At 48.4% G+C, this 26688-nt stretch overlaps 6 protein-coding genes across 6 annotated transcripts; 4 read left to right on the top strand and 2 right to left on the bottom strand.

Annotated features, from left to right (window-relative positions):
- Positions 1–388: 388 nt before the first annotated feature.
- K441DRAFT_564635 (uncharacterized protein) lies at positions 389–7936 on the top strand (the record flags this gene model as incomplete). Its single annotated transcript, XM_067643661.1, has 11 exons — positions 389–589; positions 647–1092; positions 1142–2672; positions 2733–3095; positions 3885–4103; positions 4185–4230; positions 4280–4335; positions 4383–4809; positions 4862–6902; positions 6951–7474; positions 7530–7936. 11 exons carry the CDS (start codon positions 389–391, stop codon positions 7934–7936), a joined length of 6261 nt encoding a protein of 2086 aa, XP_067503279.1.
- Positions 7937–9481: 1545 nt separating this feature from the next.
- On the top strand, positions 9482–12623 carry K441DRAFT_678054 (glycoside hydrolase family 3 protein; the record flags this gene model as incomplete). The annotated part of the gene is made up of 5 exons (XM_067651131.1): positions 9482–9565; positions 9954–10079; positions 10129–10607; positions 10723–12519; positions 12575–12623. 5 exons carry the CDS (start codon positions 9482–9484, stop codon positions 12621–12623), a joined length of 2535 nt encoding a protein of 844 aa, XP_067503278.1.
- Positions 12624–14045: 1422 nt separating this feature from the next.
- Positions 14046–20534, top strand: K441DRAFT_661153 (uncharacterized protein). The gene is made up of 9 exons (XM_067648838.1): positions 14046–14504; positions 14624–14703; positions 14779–15476; positions 15556–15656; positions 15711–16395; positions 16466–16948; positions 17369–17788; positions 17875–19572; positions 19639–20534. Exons 1-9 carry the CDS (start codon positions 14389–14391, stop codon positions 20188–20190), a joined length of 4833 nt encoding a protein of 1610 aa, XP_067503277.1. The 5' UTR covers positions 14046–14388; the 3' UTR covers positions 20191–20534.
- Positions 20535–20614: 80 nt separating this feature from the next.
- On the bottom strand, positions 20615–21399 carry K441DRAFT_661152 (uncharacterized protein). Its single transcript, XM_067648837.1, has one exon. The coding sequence runs from the start codon at positions 21387–21389 to the stop codon at positions 20871–20873; it is 519 nt and encodes a 172-aa protein (XP_067503276.1). The 5' UTR covers positions 21390–21399; the 3' UTR covers positions 20615–20870.
- An 818-nt stretch (positions 21400–22217) lies between these two features.
- K441DRAFT_564206 (endoplasmic oxidoreductin) lies at positions 22218–24144 on the bottom strand (the record flags this gene model as incomplete). The annotated part of the gene is made up of 3 exons (XM_067643639.1): positions 22218–22326; positions 22391–23961; positions 24025–24144. 3 exons carry the CDS (start codon positions 24142–24144, stop codon positions 22218–22220), a joined length of 1800 nt encoding a protein of 599 aa, XP_067503275.1.
- A 619-nt stretch (positions 24145–24763) lies between these two features.
- Positions 24764–25647, top strand: K441DRAFT_612586 (Rhodanese-like protein; the record flags this gene model as incomplete). Its single annotated transcript, XM_067645620.1, has 2 exons — positions 24764–25037; positions 25180–25647. The coding sequence occupies 2 exons, from the start codon at positions 24764–24766 to the stop codon at positions 25374–25376; spliced, it is 471 nt and encodes a 156-aa protein (XP_067503274.1). The 3' UTR covers positions 25377–25647.
- Between the last annotated feature and the right edge of the window lie 1041 nt (positions 25648–26688).

The raw sequence follows: 26688 nt of genomic DNA, 5'->3' as shown, positions 1-26688 counted from the left end.
ATTGCTCGAAGTGGGAGTTTAGATGGTCAAGCTGAAGTTGAGGTTGCCTTCGGGACTATGTCGGTAACTGAGATAGTCCTCCGTGATCCGATTGATTGATTTAGTTGTTGCTAAGCAATGGCATTTCAATATAATTATTCGAGGGCTGTAAGCTCACTTTATGAATTCACAATCTAGATGAGTGCAAATAATTTTAATAACTAAGTGAATATCTCGTCGAGATAGGTCTTAGCGTTCGGCTCCATGGATGGCGGGATGGGCACCATTAAACGGCCCGCACCTGCAGGGGGTTGCTTCGCAACGACCTCTTTGTTTATGTTGTTCCGCACCAAGCGAACATCTTCAATTCCGCGACCCCGGCGACGAAACCACCAACACCACCTAGCTAATGTCTATCCACGCTGATGCGCCACCTGCGGTGGTGAGCGATCCATCAGGATCACAGTATGCCACTGGACCACAACTGGGGAAAGGCGGATTCGCCATCTGCCACCGAGCAGAGTTGCTCCAACAGAACAAACCCACCGGAGATATAATTGCTCTGAAGATTGTCAAGTCTAAGATGGAGCCTCCTAAACTGGCACAAAAGGTGGGATTGGTTTATCTGCACCTTTGTTGTTGTTTGTTAAATGCTAATGCTGCAAAGTTTGTGACTGAGCTTCAAATCCACTCGAAGATATCCCACCCCAACATCGTTGAGTTCTACCGTGCCTTCTCCTTCGAATTGAGCACCTATGTTGTGCTAGAGCTATGCGAAAATGGCTCTCTCGCGGATGCCATAAAAAAACGAAAATATTTTACTATGCCAGAGATACGCCGTTTTATGATCCAAACCTGCGGAGCGATTAAATATTTACATCATCGGAATATTGTTCATAGAGACTTAAAGACGGGCAACCTGTTCTTGGATAAAGGCATGAACATCAAAGTAGGAGACTTCGGCTTAGCAGCACTTTTGATCTCGCAGAATGACCTTGGAGGTCGGCGGACCACAATGTGTGGAACACCCAACTACTTGGCCCCAGAGGTTCTTGAGAAAAGCGGACGAGGGCATAATGAGAAGGTCGACCTGTGGGCCATTGGGATTATGATGTAAGAAATAGAGTATGTGGCGAAGATTACTTTTTACTGATTATTTCAGGTACACGCTTGCCGTAGGACGGGCACCTTTCCATGCTCCTAAGAGAGAAGATATCTACAAGAAGCTTAGGAACCGGGAGTACTCTTGGCCGGAATTATCGAAATTTCCTAATGACATTTCCGAAGACTTGAGAGACCTCGTAGGATCCCTGCTTGTTCATGAAGATGACCGTCCCAACCCAGACCAGATTGTGAGCCACGCATTTTTCAGGATAGCCTTCATACCGTTGCAACTTGATCCAGCCTGCACGTCCCGAATTCCGAAATGGTCGAAAATTCGCCCTCCAGCCGCTGCAACGATTAAACGAGGATATTCCGATGATTGGTATAAGCTGTGCAAGGCATCAGGAGTGGGAGAATATGAGCCCGGCAAGACTTTTACAGTTTTCGGGGGCAGAAAAGTGAGATCAGTAGTCAAGGATTGCCAGAGAGAGATCGACCTAGGCAAACAACCTGTGATACCATTTCCAAAGGAAACAGTCTATCGACCATTCCCAGAACGTACCCAATGGCCAGCACCAGCTTCTGGCGGCTTAAGTGAGATTGCGGAGGAGAAGGAATCCTCATCGGAAGGTCATGCATTGGTGGAAACTACAGGGAATGATCGTACAAAAGCGCCACCCAGTCGCCTTCCAGTCAGAGAAGAACAGACCCAACCTTTGAAAGAGAACGTTGAGCCTGTCCAGGAAACAGAGACTGTAAGGAGAGTGATTGAGAAGCCCACCCGCATGAGACCAGTCCGGAAAATATCAAATCCAGATCGAGTGACTGCTGGCACAGCACCTATACGTGGTCCTCGGTATACCCGAACTATGCAAAGAACTGTATCGACGAAAGAAATAGTCCAGGGGGGTGAAAAGCTTCCGCAAGAAAAGGTGCGCGAAATTCAAGAAGCTGTCGTTAGCGACCATGCAAAACCACGTTCTTCGCCTGAAGTGCAGTCATCGCCCCAGGTTGACCTGCAGCCTGCAGCGCCCCACAAATCAATTATTCCATTCACGGACCCAGCGTCAGTGCTTGCACGAGCTTCAAAGTTCCGCGATAATGTGGCACGCGCACTAGCCAATAGACCTACAGCTAGCCGTCGACCGGGACCTCCACAGCAAGTTCCTTTCGTTTCTAAATGGGTAGACTACTCTAGAAAACACGGTGTAGGATATGTTTTGGAAGACGGTAGCATCGGCTGTATTGTGAACGCTACGGCACGGCACCCAGTCACCCATGCAGTCGTTCGCGACGGCTATACTCTCTTGAAGGAGGTTGCAAAAGATCCCAGACTTGTTGAAAAGATCCCGCTTGAATACTACGCGGATTGCGCTGGAGATGGGCTCCGAAGGATTGAGGTAGATAAGGAACGGAGACGATCAACGAGTATTATTTGGATGAAATTTGGAAAATATATGTGCCAGCAGTTAGGACAGGTGGAAGGACGTACTCCAGCTGAAAAGGAACCTGCACAAACCTCCTTTGTAAGGTTTTATCAACGATTAGGGAATGTCGGTGTGTGGGGCTTTGGGGATGGATCTTTCCAGGTGAGACTACCAGTCGCATATTCCTCCCATATGAACTTAGGCTGATCCTATTCTTTTTAGTTCAATTTCCCGGACCATACAAAGTTGGTTTTCTCGGCAGACGCTGAATATTGCGTGTTCACATGTCTGTCTTTGGAGGCTGCCGAGCATCTCGTAGAACATAGTGATCTTCCATTCAAGTATATTCGCGGCCGAGAAATCCTCAAGAGTTCTCTCCAGAATCTTCTGTACGGATCAGCAGAAGTCACGGTTGCATTTAGGAAAATGACTGAAGCAAATTTACTGAGGCAGAAGCTGGAGTTCATTATATCCGTCATGGATGAGTGGGTCACTGCTGGAGGCTTGGGATGTCTTTCGGAGCCAGACAGTTTGAAGTGGGAAGGGCCTCAACTGGAAGATGGTAAGAAGCAGGATTGGGTTACTGTTGGGCGTTTTGGTGGTGATACAGTCAAAGCGTGAGTCTATTATTGGCGTTTCTGAATATTATAAGCGAAGGCGTTTGGGGGAGTTGGCGGCGTAGTATCTGCATTCGCTTTGGGTTCTTCATGTTGCGACCTTCGCAGCTTTAACGACTTCCTGGATAGTAAATTGAAGTGGAATCTCTTGGGATGGCATTGATCCAATGCTAAGATAGTATTTTGACTGTTGGGTTTTGAAAGTGTGCTTCGGACTATTCAGTTGCACTCTTCGATCTTTGTAAAATACACTGCCTACGAATGTAGAAAAATGTACGGCGTGTAGGAGTTTATCAGTAGGCGTCGTAAGCTTGTACAGTTTTCATCCTTAGAATTCTTTCGGCCTTACGGACTGTAATAAGATGGTTGCGCGTCGTGGAGGTTGAGTCAAATTGCATCGTGGCTGAGTCCCGTGGTGGCTTGGGCCCTGGTTTTCCGAATCGGCCGCCGCCGCTCACTTCTGTGTGACGTTTTGAACCTGAAGCCATCTAGGCGATTGCGACGCTTCGTCCCATAACTTCTCCGCCGCTCTTACAGCGCTGCTGTTTCCTGCACATCTTCTCCTCAACCTTCTTGTTCTCTCCTACCTCTCTACAACCCTGCAAACTACGCGACACTCCATCTACAACACAACGGAGAACTTGGAACCACTATACGATTTGAGGGAGCTTTTGGGCACCGATTATGGTACAAAAATATCATGGAACTCTATTTCCTACCTGTACATTAGGGAAGCTAATACGATGCTGGCACATAGGCGGTCACGAAGCGTGCTGGGCGTAAGAAGGATGCCAGCAGTTCGAAACAGCCAACAGCCGCTGGCGGCGGGGGCAAGGCTCAGTTCGCGAAGAAGGCCGTGTTTGAGTCAACAAAGAAGAAGGAGGTGGGAGTATCAGATCTCACATTGATCAGCAAAATCTCGAACGAGGCCATAAATGACAATCTGAAGAAGAGGTTCGAGAATGCGGAGATATACGTGCGTGACCCCCGCAACGATAGAAAGCGTCTGCTATTGGCGCATCCGGCGCGTCAAGAAATACTTATTGACGTGGTTTAGACATACATTGGACATGTGCTAGTTTCCGTCAATCCATTCCGGGACCGTATGTGGAGTATTTTTCGTTTCAATATGTTCATGCTGACCGTGACTAGTGGGCATATATATAGATGAAGTGCTGAACAGCTATAAAGGCAAAAACCGGCTAGAGGTCTGCTCGATCAACTTTTATACATGCCTCATCGCTGACAATATCAGATGCCTCCGCACGTTTACGCCATCGCCGAGTCCGCTTACTATAACATGAACGGGTACAAGGAGAACCAGTGTATCATCATATCCGGCGAGTCTGGTGCGGGCAAGACAGAAGCAGCCAAGCGTATAATGCAATACATTGCGAATGTTTCGGGAGGCAGTAATTCTTCAATCCAGGAAACTAAGGACATGGTGCTGGCCACAAATCCTTTACTCGAGTCCTTTGGAAATGCGAAGACATTAAGAAATAACAACTCCTCGAGGTTTGGAAAGTACTTAGAGATTCAGTTCAATGCGCAGGGAGAACCTGTAGGAGCAAATATTAACAATTATCTTCTCGAAAAGTCCCGGGTTGTTGGACAGATTACCAATGAGCGCAATTTTCATATTTTCTACCAGTTTACCAAGGCTGCATCGTCACACTATCGAGGTATACATGACTATCACTTTCTATCCTTTACTTTGCTGACCTGACGGCTTAGAGATATTTGGAGTTCAGCAACCACAATCTTATGTTTACACCAGCCGGTCAAAATGCTACGATGTACTAGGAATTGATGACCATTCTGACTTCCAGGAGACTCTAGATGCCATGAAGATCATTGGCTTAGCGCAATCAGAACAGGACAATATATTCCGGATGCTCGCTGCTATTCTGTGGCTTGGCAACGTTGCCTTTACTGAAGACGATTCAGGAAACGGGACTATCGTCGATCAGTCAGTTGTCGATTTTGTTGCGTACCTCCTGGAGGTTGACTCTGCGCACGTCAACAAAGCACTCACGTTAAGGATTGTGGAGACCAGCCGTGGTGGACGAAGGGGATCTGTGTACGAAGTACCACTCAACCCAGCGCAGGCTACAGCCGTGCGGGATGCTCTGTCTAAAGCAATCTATTTCAACTTGTTCGACTGGATTGTGGAACGAGTCAACGCCTCACTGAAAGCTCGAGGAGCACTGGCTCATTCGGTCGGAATTCTAGACATTTATGGATTCGAAATTTTCGAGCGGAATAGCTTCGAACAGCTTTGCATTAATTACGTTAACGAAAAACTCCAACAGATCTTCATCCAGCTAACCCTGAGAACGGAACAGGAAGAATATGCCAGGGAGCAAATCCAATGGACTCCAATCAAGTACTTTGACAACAAGGTTGTATGCGAATTGATAGAAGAGAGACGACCACCGGGCGTATTCGCTGCGCTGAATGATGCCTGTGCAACTGCGCATGCAGACCCAACCGCCGCAGATCAGACCTTTGTCCAAAGGCTAAATGCCCTTTCGTCAAATCCAAATTTCCAACCGAGACAAGGTCAATTTATCATCAAGCACTATGCTGGTGATGTGTCGTATGCTGTGGATGGAATGACTGATAAGAACAAAGACCAATTGCTCAAGGATTTACTTAACCTCGTCGCCCAGAGCTCGAACAGCTTTGTTCATGTGCTGTTCCCTCACCAGGTCGATCAAGACAACAAGCGTCGTCCGCCTACTGCCGGAGACAAGATCAAAGCCTCGGCTAATGATCTTGTGGCTACCCTCATGAAAGCTTCGCCCTCATATATTCGAACCATCAAACCTAACGAGAATAAATCACCCACGGAATACAATTCGTCGAATGTTCTCCATCAAATCAAGTATCTGGGATTACAAGAAAATGTCCGCATTCGTCGCGCAGGCTTTGCTTCTCGGCAAACGTTTGAGAAATTTGTAGAGCGATTTTTCCTACTTTCTCCGAAGACTTCTTACGCGGGAGAATATACGTGGACAGGTGACTACCAGACCGGCACAAGACAAATTCTCAAGGATACCAGTATTCCTGCGGAGGAATTTCAAATGGGCGTCACTAAGGTCTTCATCAAGACCCCGGAAACCCTGTTTGCCCTGGAAACCATGCGTGATCGCTATTGGCATAATATGGCGATCAGAATCCAGCGCGCGTGGAGAAACTACCTGCGGTACAGGACAGAATGCGCCATTCGCATCCAACGCTTCTGGAGAAGGGTCAATGGTGGTCTAGAATTTATTCAAATCCGGGACCAGGGTCACCAAATATTACAGGGACGCAAAGAAAGGCGGCGATTCAGTTTAGTCGGCTCGCGCCGCTTCCTAGGGGACTATCTGGGTGTCGGAAATAGAGGCGGTCCTGGAGAGGTGATAAGGAATTCCATCAATATTGGTGGGAACGAAGAAGTACTATTCTCGTGCAGGGCTGAGCTACTAGTCTCGAAACTTGGCCGATCTAGCAAGCCGGAGCCTCGAATACTAATACTCACAAGGAAGAATGTCTATCTCGTGAAACAGGTTCTCGTCAACCGGCAGATATCAATACAAGCCGAGCGAACTATACCCCTGGGAGCAATTCAGTTCGTGAGCGCATCGACGCTCAAGGATGATTGGTTTGCGATCGGCGTGGGCTCGCCTCAAGAACCCGACCCCTTGGTGAATTGCGTCTTTAAAACCGAGTTCTTTACTCAGCTGAGGACGGCAACTCGTGGCGCGCTGGATCTCAGGATCGGGAACACGTGAGTATCTGCACTAAATCAATCTCTTACGAGTCTAACGAAAGGCAGTATTGAGTTCAACAAGAAACCTGGGAAACCTGCTGCGGTCAAGACGGTCAAAGATACTGCAGTGCCCAGGGACGATGTATACAAAAGCGGGACTATACATACAGGTCCAGGGGAACCACCAAACTCTGTGTCTCGCCCCACTCCTCGCGGGAAGCAGGTAGCTGGCAAGCCAATTACCAGTGGAAAACTACTGCGTCCTGGAGGGCCTGGCGGTGGCCCCTCAAAACTCTCCAACCGTCCGGCTCAAGCAAGGCAAACACCTCAAGGTGGACAACAAACCGCCACGCAACCGAGACCAGTCCCTCAACCCGTCGCTACCTTGTCAAACGGTGCAGGGCATGCTCGTAATATATCGTCATCATCAGCATTGTCGGCGCGTGGCCCTCCCCCACCCCCACCTGCAGCACCCTCTGCCCCCAAGGAACCGACATATCGAGCTTTGTACGACTTCCTAGGGCAATCTGCTGGAGAGCTCAGTATCAAGAAGGATGAGGTGATATTGGTCACACAGAAAGAAGGAAATGGTAAGTGTTCTTGGCAGTTACCTTAGTGTGTCGCAATGCTAATACGACGTCTCAGGCTGGTGGCTGGCAAGCCGTCTAGACAAATCAGCATCGGGCTGGGCGCCATCCGCGTACCTGGAAGAGGTTGTTAACAGGCCAGCGCCTCCTCCTGCACCACCCATAGCTCCTCGCGCTGTGCCAACCCCACCTGTTGCCAACGGAATACCAAGCAACGGCACAACTCAAGGAGGCATCCGCGCCAAGCCTAATCCTCCTGCCCCGCCAGCGAAACGTCCAGCTAGTAAGAAGCCTGCCCCATCGCCGGCGCCGCGAGATAGCGGGTACTCCGGAAGCGGAGCAAGTAACAGTGACGCGGGTGCCAGAGACAGCAGTGGAAGTATCGCAGGAGGCTTGGCGGAAGCATTGAGGCAAAGGCAGGCGGCGATGCACGGTCGACGGCCTGCAAACGATGACGAATGGTGAATCGGCGGTGATATAACTAGATTGCCGTGTCTGGCGGTACCTCATTGTATGAGTATCGTTTTGGCTCTTCATCACAGTGTTTGAGGGGTAGAGGCATTTATTTCAGTAGCGAGGGTAAGAAGATGATTAAAATGATCACGCTGCTTTGTTCAAGGGACTTGCTATGGCCGACGATTGCGTTGTTCAGAGGATGAAGGGCACGTGTGTTAAGGATTCAAAGGGCGGCGTATGGCGTAAGAGGCACTCTGAGGTAGTTGAGCTAGTGATATGGTGCAGTGTATGGATGGTCTTGCTAGGTAGTCTCATGACATTGTCGAGGTTCAAGTGATGCTGGCGAACTCGGCGTGCTATGCTGCAACGGGGCGTCTGTGCTTCACATGAACTGCTGCACTCGTCGTGTCCCTGTTCCCTTTTTGCTCCATGTATATTACCTACTGTCGACCTACTACACTCTTTATTGCCTGCACCTACATCATGTATATATATAGTCTCTTTTCCTTCATAGTTCAATCAACACCTACCAATCAAGAGCGGGGCTTGGCGCTCACCAAGCGTTCGGGTTAAAGTTGGCACCATTTGGCGCGTCCCGCAATCCGGTCTGTAGGCCCGTCATTCCCGCTGTGGTGCCGTGCCTCCGATCCCGGGGTTTTCCCACGGTTTATCCGGCTACGTCTTCGTCTCCAGGGCTCGCTCCACTGTGATTGACCTCCCCCAATACCCCCAACGTGGAGGACCCTTGTGGGAACCACGGACTTGCGCCTCCGACGCAGTACAAGACCGCTATCACCGGCAAACTTTCCTTTTGAATGATCGAATCAAAACCAACCACGGCGGCGGCGTATGCTGTTCTGGCTGTCCCACCACAGCATTGCTGTCAATTGCAGTCAGACGCTGCAACTTTGGACGATCTTTGCACGGCACCTTACCAATAATGGCGCGAACGCGCTCTGTGACCCTGCCTCTCGGGCGCCTGTACACAGGCTGCCACACTTTGAGAGAATGAAATTCATACATCTAGATTGGTACAAATCCCGCCTCAGCGAGAGGCTAATGAAGATCGATATGTATCCGTAAAACTCCTCAGCCGTGCCGTCCCACCGGCCAATGGCGCCAGGCAGACGATCCTAGATCGAGGCCCCAGCTCACTAGATACAAGGCTTGTTCCTCATACATTCCGACGTTTTGGCATTGTCATCTTTAGTACCCGGAGCGTTGCGCGCGACTATCAAATCAGGCAACGCTGTTAGTACATTTGTCTACGAGCGTCCTACTCAGAGTTGTGATATTCCTTAACTTTCGAATGAGTTTCTCCTCCACACGGACAAAGTTCTGCGTGGCAAAGGCTCGGATCTCGTCCAGACACTCCGATTGAGTGATTAAAAGCTTTCGTTCTTGACCATAGGAGATAGCAACCTTGTACCTACTTCGATAGAGGACCCTGGGATTGCAGATGTTGCTATAAAGCACGCCGCACATCATCCTGCCTTTACGCCTCCCACACTAACTCTTGCACTCATCCCAGAAGAACCTATCGACACCAAAATCATGAAGGGAAAGAAGCTATATACGTTGGAGAGGCCGGACGATGCGGCGAGAGAGCTGGCGGCGAAGCTATCCTTGGAGGAACAAGTAGGTTGCGGCTTTGACATTTCACATTCATATTAGCCTCAAACTTCCCAACGGGCTACGATAATATTCTCGAACACCATCCATTACGTGAAAATTTCGCATCGTTCCTTTGCCTCAATCGACGCCAGCGGTGTATACTCGTCGGGCGGCTGGATGGATGGTGGATGACAATGAATTTGGCATTCAAGGGCATGTTGCTGTTCCTTTGGTAGAACTCCAACATGAATTGTATTGTCCCTTTTCTTTGCCGATACGAATCCTCCTCGGCCGTTCTGCGTACGTTTCGTTTGTTTGGACATTTTCAGAACTTCGAATTTTAAACTTGGTCTAGCACTTGCACTTTCACTACCCTATAGCAAGCACAGAGGAATTACACTAACTTTTTAAGATCTCCCTCCTAACTGGGGCGGACTTTTGGAGGACCAAAGCGCTGCCAGAGAAAGGTGTTCCTTCTATCAAAACTACAGATGGACCGAATGGGGCAAGAGGGGAGTTCTTCAAGAATGGCACTCTAGTATGTCAACCTTTAGTGTACATCGACTGATATACTAACCAACCTCCAGGCTGCGTTGTTTCCTTGTGGAATCTCATTAGCAGCGTCCTGGAACGTCGACTTGATTGAGGAGATTGGAAGGCATCTCGGTGAGGAGACAAAAGCTCGAGGAGCTAACGTCCTCCTTGCTCCTACCGTTTGCATGCATCGATCTCCACTCGGCGGAAGAAACTTCGAGTCATTCTCTGAAGACCCGCTTCTTACAGGAAAACTTGCCGCTTCCTACATCCGCGGTGTTCAGAGCAAAAACGTCGCTGCGACGATTAAGCATTTCGTCGGCAATGAGCAAGAAACGCACCGGATGAAGATCGATTCAATTATTGCGGAAAGGCCACTTCGTGAGATCTACCTCAAGCCATTTGAAATTGCTATGAGGGAATGCCCGCCCTGGGCTTTGATGAGCTCATACAACCTTATTAATGGCGTTCATGCGGACATGAACGAACACACTCTGAAGGAAATTCTGCGGAATGAATGGGAATACGATGGGTGAGTACAACGTATTTTACTTGGCTGGGAGAATTCAATCATTACTAGTCATATACTTCGCTCCTGCGTTAAAAAAGCGCGATGGCGGTAGATATAACTAAGCTAACATACTTAGGATGGTGATGTCGGACTGGACTGGAACCAACTCAGTTGCTGAGTCGATCCGTGTTGGTTGTGATCTGGAAATGCCTACGTCTAGCTTGTGGCGAGGCGAAAAGGCCCTGAAGGCCATTGAGGACGGTGAGCTTTCAGTAAAGGATATCGAACGAGCGGCAGGCAACGTTCTATATCTCGTTGACCGAACCAAAGGCTTGAATGGACCACCAGAACCGGCTGAACGGTCAAATAACAACCCAGAAACAAGCCAGCTAATCCGTCAGGCGGGCATAGAAGGGCTGACTTTACTAAAGAATGGCAATAACACCCTCCCAATCGCGGATGTCCATAAAATTGCCATAATAGGACCAAACGCTAAACGCGCCATCGCCGGAGGTGGTGGGAGTGCAAGTCTCAATCCCTACTACACAACCACCCCGTTTGATGGAATCCGTTCCCGAACAGGAGCCGAGTTGTTATTCTCACAAGGCTGTGACACCTCTAAGCGGCTGCCTCTCGCATCTCCTTACTGCAAAACGCCATCCGGTGATCAGGGAGTGATACTAGAATACTACAAAGGCGATAGATTCGAGGGCGACCCTGTATACGTGCAACACAAGCAAGCAACGGATCTATATCTGTGGGATTCGGCCCCAATGGAGCTTCTTCCAGACTTCTCTTTCAGAGTAAAGGCAGTCATTACGCCCGTCACGACCGGTACTCAGACGTTCAGCTTCTCGAGCGTTGGGCCCGGGCGCCTATTCCTTAACGGGGAGCTACTTATCGATAACTGGAACTGGACTGAGGAAGGAGAAGCTATGTTCAAGGACTCAGTAGACGTTGTGAAATCAATATCCTTAGAGGCAGGAAAGCCTATTGAGATTCTTGTTGAGAGTACTAGCGAACTTCGACCGTTGTCGAAGCTCTCCTTCGAGGGTAAGACCCATACTTATGCCGGCTGCCGTATTGGCTATGAGGAGGAATCCCAAGTTGATCTCCTACAAGAAGCCATTAATGCTGCAACAGAGGCTGATGTAGCTATCGTTTTCGTTGGATTGGACGCGGAGTGGGAGTCAGAAGGCTATGATCGTCAGACCATGGATCTTCCAAAGGATGGTAGCCAGGACAGACTCATCGAGGCGGTTCTGCAAGCCAATCCCAGGACAATCGTTGTCAATCAGTCTGGGACGCCTGTAACCATGCCATGGGCAGACAAGGTTCCTGCAATCCTCCAAGCTTGGTACCAAGGCCAAGAGGCCGGGAACGCTCTGTCAGACGTGCTATTTGGTCTTCAAAGTCCCAGTGGCAAATTGCCAACTACTTTCCCTCGGAGACTTGCAGACAGCCCGGCTTATCACAACTGGCCTGGCGAGAATCTGAAGGTCATCTATGGAGAAGGAATCTATATTGGCTATCGGCACTATGAGAAAGCCAAAATTGCGCCACTATTTCCTTTTGGCCATGGTCTCTCCTACACCACTTTCACATACGGTACGCCCGTGATCTGCAGCGGTATTCTCAGTGAATATGGCTCCGTGACGGTGTCTGTTCCAATTACGAACGATGGCCAAATGGCAGCCTACGAAACTATCCAAGCCTATATCAAGGATGTGAAATCTAGAATCCCTCGACCAGAGAAGGAACTTCAAGGATTCGCAAAAGTTTTCCTTCAGCCTGGCGAGACTAAAATTGTAGAGCTAGTGTTTGATAAGTACTCAGTCGGCTACTATGACACCAATCTAGAGCCACGTTCCGCTTGGATTGCTGAGGAAGGCCGTTTCGATGTGCTCATTGGAGCTTCATCTGCAGATATCCGGTAAGCTCACTGCTAAAAGTACTTGACGTGAGTTCTAGCTAACATTGGAGTCCAGCTGCGCCGTTTCTTTCGACGTCGAGGAGACATTCTCGTGGATTTTCTAGAGTCGAATATAATCTTATACAATGCCATTTATTTGGCTTTGATTCTGTTTGCGAGGCTAAGGCAGTCTTTCATTCTGTCAAGGCGTCGAATTTAGGAGATTCTCGCTATTCAGTTGGACAGAGAGTTGCATAACCATCTAGAGTTTTTGATTTCCAGCTGTTTTGTACGTCGGGATTTCTATGCAATTAATGCAGGATGAGTGCTCTGATCCAGTCATCCTGGCTATGATGAAATGCTTGAATTTAATGTCTGTGAACGTTATCATCTTAATGTTATCTGGTACATCTGAATTTCAGACGGGTTATTAAGATCCGGCGAACAAAGGAACCTTGGTTACATTCTGCAGTGGCGTTTTCGGTCCGTGACCCTTAAACTCAGCAGGTCCTGTTACCTGATTTCGCTCGGAGGAGCGGAGTTTTGGAAGCGTAGCAACGCGTTTTAAGATTTTTCCCTATATAAATCAATGAATCGTTCTATAACGGTAGCTAGAAACGCCTCCAAAAGTTCATCGATTAGAGAGACGACCCGATATATTAATAAATATTTGGTCCAAATCTGTTATATTCGCCAAAAAAAGTCGTTAAAGATAGCAGACTTGGCTATAACGTCGCAACGAGCGAGCCAAAAATGCAACCCTGGACCTTACATGGGTGGCTTTAATAATTCCGTTAAAGATTGCATACAGCTCCTATCCCTTCGCCTGGTAACTACGGTTATCGATAAAATCTCGCCAATAGAAGCAATCGAAACAAGCCCCGTGACCAAAAGTACGTATTTTTGATCACGGGGCTTGATTCGATTCTATTGGCGAGTTCTTATCGATAGCCGTAGGACACAGGGATGCAAATCTGGACGACGCGCTTGACAAAATCTGCGAAAGTCCCATCCCCTACCAGAAGTTGGTCCGTGCTTGAACATCAGAATGAAAACAACGCATGTAGCTATATAAGGTTGATCTGATTGGCTAGCTCTTATCGATAACGGTAGGACGAATTCCGGCAGGTTAGGGGATAGAATCGCACTTTTTAACTAAAAAGGTTAGTGATATCCGCTTGCGGATATACGTATGTCCGCTGATTTGATTCCATGCACCAGGGTAAGGTTTGTGAGTTCGGTTAAGGCAGCAAGGCATAAATTGCCAATGAGGCCTACAGCATTAAACACAACTAAAATTAATTAAGAAAAGTTATAAATATAATAGCAGAAACCCTGCTTTAGTCCCCTAGAATAAAGATAATAATAGAAAAGGTCTTTGTTGTAGGTGTGTGGATGACAATTTAGATTTGCTGGGTGCGGCGAGACCGTCTGCGTAGTCTGCGGCATCCGGAAAATAATTACCACCGGCCCCCGGGTCTAACCGGACTGAGCGAGCTGGTAATCCACGGCGTTCGCGCGTTTTTGCGCCAGCAGCTATCCCTCATCGCTAACTTACCTTCACCACGATACCTACTGAGCAGCCCTCTTGTCTTCCCTGAATTCTGCGATCTTATTCTTGCCGCAGCGATTGCTCAAATTTCACTTCCGGCGTTCATCCATCTCTACCGCGATCCGTCGAAGCGTTGCCTGCCCATCACCCGAACTGCCTCCCGCTCCAGTGGTGTGGAAGCTCTTCCATTACCTAGTTCATACTTCTGCGCTATAGCACCGCTCAACCTTTGGCTCTTAATGAACTAGGACGCAGCCTCAAGTTTTCGTCATTTCGATATTCGTTCGATGCCCCTACTGCTTGTTGCTTAAGACCGAGGAGCAACTCTAACGCCGGACATGAATTCTGCACCTCGCGACGACTGGCCGCCGGCGCAGGCGGCAGTATCTGCAACTGGCCAACAAACAAATGAACAAGGGCAGGGACAAGCGCCGAGACCGCTGGGTGGATTTAGGTAGGACTTCTCTCGCCAACTCTCCCTATCGCCACAGACATCGTCGTGGAGCAGACTCCTGTGGACATACTGTCCGGCCTTGATTTAGGCTTTCTGAAAGCTGATTCTTTCTTGAATAGTACCAGCAATGCTAGCCAGCAGCAACCTTCGCAAGCGCCTTCAGCTCAAAGTACTGGACCCGTTCTACCCCCGCCTTCAGGTATGCGTTCTACCCCCTGTCTTAGACATGATAAGTCCACTTGTTTTCAGTTAACTGACTATCAGACGAAAATAGCCCCTTTCTTTTCTCCGAATCAGTCTTCTGGACACAGTTTACCAGTGCTCGCAGGTTTTACTCAAGCCACCCAAGCGTCTCCAAATCAAACCGCGCAACGACCCACTTCGTCAAATCAAGACTCTGCGCCAGGCCCGCAGACCCATCAGGTAGTAATGCAAGGGCCCGGATACTCGTTACCTGGCATATCTCAAACACTGCAACAGCCCCAGATGCATGCGCAAGCTCAGCCAAACATTGATCGAGAAAGGGAAATGCGAGAACGCGAACGTGAAAACAGAGAGATGATGGAGGCACATGCAGAGGAAATGGCTAAACGTGATGCCGAACAGCGAGAGCGTGAAAATCGCGAAAGACAGCAACATGAGCAGGCTACGCATGAAAACCACTCAGGGCCCATTCAGATCCATCAGCCTGTTGCAGTGGCGCCATCAGTCAGGACCATCCACGGACCCAATGGCCTCCTTGGTAATTCTGGACCATTGAGTGGACCGAACGTACTCGCTGCATCCCTCGGCGCGCCTAGTAATCTAAACAATATTTTTGGAGGCGCGCCAGTTCAGCAAGGTGACGCAACACCGCGAATGCAGCATTCAGTGCAGCCTCCGACGCAACAGTCTATGCTTATGCCTTTTGGTGGCCCTGGTATGCAGCCTGGACCTTTGGGAATGGGCCAAGGTCAGCAGCCCATCCTTAATGTAAGTCCCTATTAACCAGTATTGATCTAAAATAGATCCGATACAAAATCATCGTGTTTAGTGACTAACGCGACAACAGGACGCTCTGAGCTACCTCGACCAGGTTAAGGTACAATTTGCAGAGCACCCGGATGTCTATAACCGCTTTCTAGATATTATGAAGGACTTCAAGAGTGGAGCGTAAGTACTATGCCCTCTGTTTTCCAGAAAAGCCTGCTTATGCTTTCCCTTCAGCATCGACACGCCGGGCGTAATTGATAGAGTTTCTACACTTTTCGCGGGCAATCCAAATCTTATCCAAGGTTTCAACACATTCTTACCTCCTGGATACAAGATTGAATGCGGCACCGGCGGAGATCCTAACGCCATCAGAGTCACTACTCCTATGGGTACAACCGTTTCCTCTATGCCAGTACCGCGACCACTTTCTGCACCGCGGAGTGCCGCAGTCAATGGGAACGGCACCGGACCTAATGAGAGCCCGTATTATGATTCAGCATACCGTGCCACGAGTGGCAACTGGCAGCAAGCACGGGCCCAAGAAGCTCAAGAGGCTATGTTTAGCCCGGGCAATTGCAATATTACCCATCAAATATTTAGCACCCAGCAAGGGCAAAACAACCAAGCACCTCTATCTCCAGAAGCTACTGCTCAGCGAAATCAACAAGATGTGGTCTCAACGGCAGCAGCGATGGCGCATCAGCAGGAACAGAGGGGAGTCTCGCAACTTCAGAATGCAGTATCAGCGGCTGCAGGCCGGTCGATTTTGTCGCCGTCAGGAGATACGTCTACAACGCTTCCAGGCCAAGGCGTGAACGGTGTTAGTCATACGGCTCAACCAGGTGGCGTCGGTCCTACCGGCGAAAAGAGAGGCCCTGTAGAATTTAATCATGCCATTAGCTATGTGAATAAAATAAAGGTAGGCCTGTTTGCTTGTATTTAATATTGCAGAACTCTGCCGGTTCTAGCTAACAATTTGATAACATCAGAATCGCTTCGCCTCACAGCCAGACATTTACAAGCAATTTCTTGAAATATTGCAAACATATCAGAGAGAATCGAAGCCTATACAGGACGTGTACGCGCAAGTCACAAGTTTATTCAGCTCTGCACCAGATCTACTTGAGGATTTTAAACAGTTTCTCCCTGAGTCTGCAGCGCAACACAGGGCTGCCCAGCAGCAAGCAGCAAGACACGCCGCTGAAGACGCTGTTATGCTCAGCAACGTCCGTGGTGAACAAACATATCAACCTGCACCACCTCACCAACATCAAACACCTCGAACAGATACATCTCGACTTCCTCCTATGGGAAATTTTGCACCAACCCCGACTGCAAACAGAGATAATAAGCGCAAGCGCGGAGAGAGACAGGCCCCCGGGGTCAGCTCCTCTGCTATGCCTACCTCGATGGTTGGCGATGCAGGGAGCACCAATGTGAGAGCTGGATATGGCCAAGGGAGCCTTGCAAAGGTACGTGGGGGGGTTTTTATTCATATACTACAATTCTTTGTTCAATTGTTAAAGTTTCGGTTGTTCCTCAATGGTGCACGGACCAACACTGCCTACTGCTGCCTCAACTCTTGCTCTTCTTTCTTCCACTCAAACCATCCATTACATACGTTGGAAAGAGCATTCTGTTGGTCGGAGTCTCTTGTTCGCAATTGTCATTTGTCAAATTTTTCTTATTATCTTGTTGTCGTTCTCATACCCATGGATCAGTCTACTGTAGAGTCTCACAAGCAGTTCCAATTTCCTGATTTGCTCGACTCATCTTCGTTATCTACACCTCCCATTACACTTAGGCCCATCCGCGCTCGGAAACGAGCGAGCAGTGATACTAGCAGCGCCACTCTAAGTAACGAACAGCCTGCTAACCAAAACTCACCAAAGCGCACTAAGACAACACACAATGCAAAGCAGTCTATGGTCCCAGATGGTCCGGCTGTCTCGCCCACCCTGACGCCCGCACTACCCGAGCCAATCCCTCCGACCACTACCACCGTTGCCACCCTAGACGAACTGGCTTTCTTCGACCGAGCGAAGAAATTCATTGCGAATAAAAACAACATGAACGAGTTCCTCAAGCTCTGCAACCTTTTTTCGCAAGATCTCATTGACAAGTCTTTGCTCCTCACCCGCGCCCAGAGCTTCATCGGTGGGAACTTGGAGTTATTTGCATGGTTTAAGAACTTCTTGGGATACGAACCAGAAACCAATGTGACACAAACAAAGGCGAAAACTGTGAGCGGAAGGGTGTCATTGTCAAACTGCCGCGGTTTGGGTCCTAGCTACCGACTCCTACCAAAGCGAGTAAGTTTCCTCTCCTTGTCACGGCGAATTGTATCTTTCTACATCAAATGAGTAATTTGCCAGGTTACAAGCTAATGCCTTTGCAGGAACGCGAACGACCATGCAGTGGTCGTGATCAGCTTTGTAAATCGGTTCTAAATGATGAATGGGCTTCACATCCCACTTGGGCTTCTGAGGACTCCGGTTTTGTCGCTCATCGCAAGAACCAGTATGAAGAAGGCCTCCATCGTATTGAGGAGGAACGCCACGACTATGACTTCAACATTGAAGCCTGCCTACGAACTATCCAACAGCTTGAGCCAATCGCCCAGCAAATTCTTCAGACTGCCCCGGAGGAGAGATTGAACTTTGTTTTGCCAGCTGGCTTGGGTGGACAGAGCGAGACGATCTATAAAAGGGTGATCATGAAAATCTACGGTCGTGAGAAAGGCAAGGATGTCATCTCTGAGCTCTTTGCTCAACCTTACAACGTCATCCCCATACTCTTGAACCGCATGAAGCAGAAACTTGAGGAATGGAAGGCGGCTCAACGAGAGTGGGAGAAGGTCTGGCGAGAGCAGACCCAAAAGATCTTTTGGAAGTCGTTGGACCACCAGAGCCTTGGCGCCAAGCAAGCTGACAAGCGGCAATTCCAGCTCAAAACTCTTCAAAACGAGATTCAAGTCAAATACGAAGAGCAGCGGCGCCAGCTAGAGGTTCAAGAAGTTCAGGTTCCAAATTACCAATTCGCCTACTCCTTCAAAGACGAAGACGTTTTGGTCGATGCCTCCCGCCTCATTCTCATATACGCCGAGCACAGCCACTCTGGTGACTACTCAAAGGTCATTTCATTCATCAAAGAATTCGTTCCTCTCTTCTTCGGGATCGACCCTGTCAAATTCGAACAGCGAATCCAAACCTCAGCTCAGGGCTCACCAGCCAACGACTACGCTGACGACGAAGCTCCAAGTCCTGACGATGGCTTCTCACAGAAATCTCACAAAACCAACAAGAAGCCAAACTTGCTGCGTGGGGTACTCGATCGCGGCCGCAGCGGTAAACCGAATCGCAAGGAGAAAGAAGACAGCATCGCATCTGGCAGCCGAGGTAGCACTCCTGATATGGCCTCTGCTGCCGATGAGGATATGGCTGGTGGTGCGGATAGCTCAAACAGTAACGGGATGAGGGAAGAGTCTGGCCCGCGTAGATGGGTTGAATATCCGAGCGGAATAAATTCAGTAAACATGAAGGACCTGGCTCCCGATGAGCCATACAAGCGCGAGAGCTTCAACATGTACTGCAACCTCCCGATCTACTGCTTCTTCCGAATGTTCGTCATCCTCTACGAACGGTTACTCAATATTAAGCAGAACGAAGGAGAGGTTCATGAAACAGTTGCTCGAGCTATGCACTGGAAGGCTGCTATTGACTTAAAGATGATTGACAAGCTTCCTAACGAGTTCTTCTCTGATGTGTCTGAGAACGCGAACTACTACCAGCAGATCCTTAACATGTTTGAAGATCAGATCAAGGGTGAAATTGACATGAATCAGATCGAAGAGACTCTTCGACGGTTCTACCTTCAGACTGGCTGGCAGTTGTATTCTTTTGATAGGCTTCTCAGTGCTCTTGTCAGATTTACTCTTGGTCTCTTCACCAGCGACAGCAAAGAGAAGACGTGGGATATCTATGTTCTTTTCAAGAAAGATCGTGCGCGTGAAGATACAACACATCAAGATGAGCTCAACTACCGCAAGCAGGTTGAGAAGTACTCTAAGGATGCAGATGTCTACCGCATCACATTCGTAAGTCTAGTCAAGTTACTCACGAGGACGAACCGAGCCAGAACTGACTTGAACTTTGTCTTGCAGAGTCCACGGGAAATGGAAGCCTACGTCTCCATATTCAAAAAGGACGACCCGACCTTTGATGTCACCGCTCTGGACCGTGCGAAGCGTTGGCGCTACTACCTTGCATCTTACTCGTCAGTTGATCCCACCGAGGGCGTTCCCAACGACAAGGTCCAGCTGCCATACCTCAAACACTCTTTAATCAAGCCTGACGAGTCGTCCGAAGAGTACGGCGCACTCTACGACACTCTCCGTAGCATGGAGAAGCTACAATTTATCATTCGTGCGAGGGATTATAGGATAGAGTTTGAGAATAAAGGCGATGGTGGAGTCGATTATACTGTTCTGTCCGAAGCAATAAGGATTGGCGGCGAAGAAGGACGGAGGGAGATGGAGGCCTTATGGGAGGCAAGGAGCGGACTTGCGCAGGAGAAGTTAGTTATGAACAACGCTTGGATGCGCGGTGTTAGCCGCGACGACGTCGATGCGCGCAAGCAGGCCTTTAGGAAGGATGTCGATCTACCAAGGGCTGTTGAGATGGAGGGAGAAGACGAGGAGATGACCGATTCGTAAGCGATAACTATTCGATTTTGCTCTTTCGTGCCGCTTCGTACATCTAATCTTGCTGTTCTGCTCTGCTCTGACTTGGCTCGGGCGTTAGAGGAGGTGGCTGGACAAGGGAATCGCGGATTTGATGGGCTTTTTACTTTTGAACTGTGACATAACCATTTCATCTTTGCTCCAGCATTTCTGCGTAGGGTCTGTGAGGAAGGATAGTGTAGCTTATGCGGGCAGTGACTTTTCTTTCTTCCTACTATACCAATACTTCATGGCTTCTCAAGTTGTCTCTAGAGTGATTGAGCTTAGGCATGGAGAGATGCTTGGCCTTATATAATGATGTCTTTGATAACTGTTATGCATGTTAAATGAAAAGATGATTGTCCAAATTGTGATATGAAAGCCTTCAGTGTCTATGCTGCAAAACCGCCATGGTAATAGCCGAGTTTCATTTATATTTTTATATTCTAAGTAGTGTTCTCTCAAAGAGTGATCTAGTACATCTCCATTCTGTCTAGAACATTTAGGAGCATCCGATGCTAATTTATATCATTATTCTTATCTCCAGACCTTTAATGTTGCAATCACTGCAGCATCCTCTCGAACACCGGATCTCTTCAACATCCCCCTCTCATGCAATCCCCACAAATCAAAAGCCTTCCCCCCTCCACCCCGCCAATTCCACAACCTACCATTCAAACAACATTCTTACTCAACCACTCCTCCCACTGTTCTTTAGTCCAGCTACTACTAATGCTATTCTCCATAATCCCATTAAACAGCACCGTCGGCGTAACATGCACGCCCACGAGGCGATTCGCCTTAACCATCAACTTAACATCATTCGTAACCTCGTTCCCCGTATTCAGGGCGCCGTCCGGGCCCGGCTTATCCGAGATGACCAGCAGCTGGAAGACGGCCTTCTCGTCGACGCCGACTCGGGCGGCGAGCTTGGCGAGTCGCGCATACGTCGCGTTGCGCGTCTCGTTGACGACGTTGACGTCGAAGTACGCCGTCTGCTGCTCGAACAGCTCCCTGCTGAAGTCCAGGAACTTGTCCGGCGCCAGCCGAAGCACGGCGGCCCCGGCTTCGTGCACCAGCGTCGATGACGGGTGCCAGGGTTGGATCTGCTGCCGGAAGATGGTCACGAGGCGGTCGGCGTAGGGCGGGGAGGTTAGGGTCGGCTTGAGGGTGGTGAAGATGGTGTTGAACATTTTCTTGGAGAACTGGAGTCGGGGGGTTAGCTGGGTTTGGCCTGGTAGGGACGGGGTAGGGATGAGGTAGGGCGAGAGAACGTACGGGACAGACATAGTCGAGGTCTATATTCCCTTTCGTCAGCCAATTGAGGTCGAGTTGGGTCAAGGGAGGTACGTACAGAGCTCGAGAGTGTGCACTGCTTTTGGTGAGACGTTCGCGGCGGCGAGCTTTTGGCCGGCGAATTTAGGTGCTAGAGCCATGATTGCTGGTGATTGTAGTCTAATAAAGCTTGAGAAGGGCTAAAAGTCGGCCTAAAATGGGAGAATTGAAGCAACTCAAAACCCTGGGGATGATATTGCTGATTTATGCAATCTTGGCTGCTTGCTAACACAAACGGCGATATCGTGATCCTTTTGGGGAGATGACGACAGCGGGGTAAGTACGAAATTACTTTGCTACAGTACGTTTGCAAGACATGNACCCTGGCCAATGCCAAAATGGAAGAATCGTATTTCAAGAAATCGGATTTGTGTGGAAGATTTAATCTATAGCGCAGTACATCGTAGCAGCAAGTGAGCAAGTTGCTTAGAAAGTCAGCCGTGAATGCTCTGCGTGACTAGGTACAAGTTGCGTTCTGCAGTATGTTGATGCAAATATCTATCATAAGTTCGACCACGGAAGCCAAAGCTCCTAAAACGCCAACCTATCTCAGCCTTAACCAGAACTCCCTCCTTGCAGAAAATGTTAAGTCTACAGCCCTAAGTGCGCCGGCAGCTATGCAGCTCAGAATGCCCTGAGCAAAGAACAGTCAGGATAATATACAATTCATTCATTTTTTTTAACAATCAAAGCTCGTCCTTCCTTGGCCATCGAATCTCCCAACTCCTTGGCCGCATGGGTAGCCCGAGCCAATAGTCCCAGAGACGGCTTGATTCGACGATGACGATTTTCAATCTGCAGAAAGCGCAAGATTAGCACTATTCATCCAATACGCTTTGGGTTTGGATATGGGACTTACAACAAGCCAGGAAATTCCAGCCAGCTTTTGAATACGTAAATGAATGCTTGGGTGACTAAACTCAGTTCTTCCCAGAACTCCTCCATGACTGTCAAGCCTTCTCTGTTTGACCTCGTAAAATCAGGGTACCCGTCATCCTCTTCCTCTTCAAGGAGAAGCTTTGTCTTGACAGCTTCCGCTTCTTTGACAGGACTAGCGCTTTTCATGCCATCCCTCTCATCGATCATGCGCCTAAATTCCTTGATGGCGATCAGACTGTGACTTAGGCGATCCATTGTATTCAGAAGAGCCACAAGCTCTGTCCTTCTTAGAGGTGGATCCCGGCTCGAGTCCTTCTCGTCGAACTCAAACAAAACTTTGAGAGCTGTACCGTAACCTGCGGTTTGCAGCTTCCCCCAAAGTCGACATTTATCACACCCTACGCAATCCATGATCCTGGAAACGTTACGGAAGCGGTTGCGGAAGTCCTCTTTAAGAGTTAAGCCGTTGCCGGGTTCCCGAAACATAACGCTCTCATCGAAGATTTCTGGCCCAGACGGAATGGCAGAGGCGAGTCTCAATACCATGTTTTTAGTGCGCATATCTTGCTCTGGGTCGGCTGAGCAGAATTCGTAATCCTTGATGTGCTGTTTTATCTTACCAACCGCGCGCATGATTAGAGCATAGTTAAAGTAAATATTCGAGATTCGGTCCGGGAATTTGTGAAGACGATTTTCATAGCAGGACAGATTTGGGGCCCATTCTCCAGTGGTCTGGTTAAGGTAATCCCAGCAGAGATGGGTAGATATCGAGGCATGCATGCCGCTAATGACGCGGTAAAAGACACGCTTCTCGAGGCACTCGTCGTCAAACTCAACTGGGTCAACTCGCGCAGTAGCACTACCTTGGGCGATCGCGGATTTCACGCCTTGTTGGAGACCTTGTTCTCGCATGGCGTTGCGGAGCTCATTAGCGGCTTGGTTTTGTTGCAGGCCACCAAAGCCTCCAGGGGTTGAACTTCCTGTAGTGCTTTTACCATTTTTCGAAGGCTTGGAGAAACAATTTTCGCGATAAATGGCTTCCCAGACCTGCTGCGATCCCACTCCCGTGTATCCCGTAAATCGTTCGGGATTGTCCACAAGACTAACATAATCTCCCTTAGCCGTGGCGCTCTCGTCGTCAGGGACGCAGTAATCCCGGTGGTCGCATTCGTCGTCGTATTCAACTACACAGCTCTCGCCCACATCATCCCCCAGTTCACCCTGAAGTGGCCGCGACCTTCTTTCCTCTTGTAACTTCTTTCCGGGATGCTGTGCGGTGGGTCCTTCTAGTTTTCCTAGTTCATGCGCCCGCCACACTAAGGGTATATCCTCTTCGTTATCCAGGGTATTTACGGCGCATGCAATGTTGCCGCACATGCCATTCTCATCTGACCAAAACGGACATTTCTTATTGTACAGGTTGAGGCGGTAGTGGGAGAAAAAGTCGGTGTTCTGGGTAATGGAGTGGAGATAAGGATGTATCGCATTGTTAAGGCCTTCGAGAGTAGAATATGAAGCACACGCATCGGAGACTATCGCCCCAGGCTCAAACTGTATGGTATGTTTAGGATTCTGTGGCTCCGTGGGCGCTTCGCACGCGGATGAATTGCTTACTTCGCAAACGTTCGGAGGTAACGGTTTGGATTTGGTAGCTTCACGGGCATACGATGCAGCGTGCGATGAACCTAGCAGTGAGAATACTGCTAGGTAGAAGGCTTGGGTTGCTGTTCGCATGGTTGCAGGTCCAGGGTAACCTTTGAGATGCTTCCAGTGTCAGTAAACGGTCCGTTCAAGGCAGTTCATGGTTTGGGGGCTCTCGAGACTGCACGTACAGACAAAGCGGTTGAATGGTTTATGTACTAGGGCGGGTAAAAAGGCCAGCTTCAAACAAGCCAGATTTCATTAAGGATGACAGAGCGCAGAGGACATGGATGGCGCGTTAAAGAATAGTAAATGAAAAGAACAAGTTGCGCCAAGACGAAAGTGAGGGTGAAATATTAGTCGCAGCGGACGGCCATATTTGAATGTATGCAAGAATCAGCCTGCTATTGTAATTGTAATCACGAACAGTGTCCGTTTATGCGATTATCGTGTCAGACTGGTGAATGAAAGGTGGCCTCCCACGCCTCCTCTGCACCGCCTCCCTACCCTGCGTTCGGTCATCGTGGCGTCAAACAGACGAGCCGGTCTTTGCCGATTCGTTCGACCTGTATGCAGGAACCCCATCCTCGCATCCATCTTTTCCTCCTACCCCTGTGCCCCTTGTGCCCCTACATCACCCCTTCGTATAACCTCAGGCTTCCGCAATACAACAGGCCTGATATATTTAAAGGCAATCTGTCTGCCCCGCGAAATGGCCCAGGACGCTTCTGCTGCTGCCAGTCCACCACCTTGGCATGCTTCATTCCCCACCCCGCAGCACACCGCCCCGCTCATCTCTCGCGACGAAGTGCTCTCCAACTTGCTCTCTCCAGAGCTGCTCTTGGTTGATGTGCGGCGGACGGATTACGAGGGAGGCATCATCAAAGGCAGCCTCAACCTGCCCGCGCATAGCTTCTACGTGAACAAAGGAGTATTATACGATCTTTGCAAGAGAGCGGGGGTGAAAAAGGTAGCCTTCTACTGTGGTAAGTTTGCATTAGGATAGATAAGAGGCGGGGCAGGAATGCTAGTTCTTCGAGGAGAATCCGCGTTTTGCTCATCAGGAATACGTCAAAACTAAAAGAAAAGCTTCACAACACGCTCATGTGCTGAAGACATTGGTGTCAGGAGCCTCTAATGGACGAGGGCCGCGCTGTGCAGGTTGGTTCGCAGACTACATCACCGAAAAAGGCGACGATTCGATCCAATCCCTGACACTCGAGGGTGGAATCAAGGGATGGGTTAAGGCTGAAGGGAAATTCACGCAAAATGTAGATGGCTACGAACCAGAGTATTGGAGGCAATTTTCAGAGGGCGCGAAATAAATACCCACCAGTATATACAAGAGTACAAAGTTCGTTGTAGCCGTCTCAGCCACGATATGTTCGTCCTTGAGTATAAGCACTTTTTTATTTTTATTTTTTTATATCCGTTGTATTGTACTACGTATAATACTGTGCATACAATCTCTAGGCTATGGCGCTATAGTTCTATATACATAAATCTTTCCTAGGCAGCTTAACATGTATTAGTAGCTACGTCTTAGTGGTTTATAAACCCCTAGACTAGGGGTTTACAGTTCTCTAGTAAAGTACCAAGTTACTAGCAACTACTAGGTAGTAAAAAAATGGTAGAAATGAAGAAATCCTAACGCTTATCCCTATCCTACTTGTAATTTATTTCTATCTTTTTACTCTCTATTATCTATCTATTAGGAGTTACCTCTTTATAGAATCCCTATTACTATTAGCTACTATCTAGTAGCTATCCCTAACCTATCTATAAACGCTAGTAGTAGTAGTATAGTAAAATCTCTTTAATACGATACCGTTTATTGAGCTAAGCGTATCGTAATACTAATAGTATTATTATATTAAGAGTTAGGTATTAGGTAAATAAGTAGGGAAAAAAAGGAGCTTAATAACTAAAAAGGCTTAGGATGTCTACCTTATGGGCTAAATAGGGCCCTCTTCCGTACAAATTCTTTACTAGTTATACCAATATTAGTAGTAGGTGCTTAACAATATTGCTAAAAGTTAGATTATCGTAATATTACACCAAAAAAGGCTTAATTAAAGGGTATAGATCGCAATGTAGAGGTTATTATTATATACCCCAGATCGTATAAAGGGGATTTAACTATAGTCGTAGTTATAGTTATTAAAACGGAGACAGTTTATTATAAAATCATACTATAAGGTCTTAAACTATAAGTGCTAGACCTATAGAGGTCGCTAATATCTAAATTTATACCTTCCTAATTAGGAAAATTAACTTACCGCCTACTACTTGTCGCACCGACCAAGAGCTCTGCTCTTGGTCGTGACTAGCTCAATGCAAAACACCAGCTCAATGCAAACTCACTTTTCTTAATAAAGTTAACAACTCGTAGCCGTACAACTCTACGACGGCTTAATAAAATCTTAAATTTTTTTTAAAATTTGTCTTTCTTTATGTGAGCCTAAGATTGCAGCAATTCCCAATCCAATTAAGCCGTTCAATCGCAATCAATCAATTTAATTTAGGACAATGGTAGATCGACACCCCCTAATTGATATTCGCACACCCCCCAATTGATACTCGCACACCCCCCTTGATTTGGCTTAGCTCCCACCACATCTAGTTAGAACGTCACGT

This window comes from Cenococcum geophilum (assembly GCF_001692895.1).
Source record: "Cenococcum geophilum 1.58 unplaced genomic scaffold K441scaffold_25, whole genome shotgun sequence".
In the NCBI taxonomy this organism is placed as follows: Eukaryota; Fungi; Ascomycota; class Dothideomycetes; order Gloniales; family Gloniaceae; genus Cenococcum; species Cenococcum geophilum.
The sequence above is the reverse complement of the archived record's forward strand: the minus strand, read 5'-3'. Positions and strand labels throughout refer to the sequence as shown.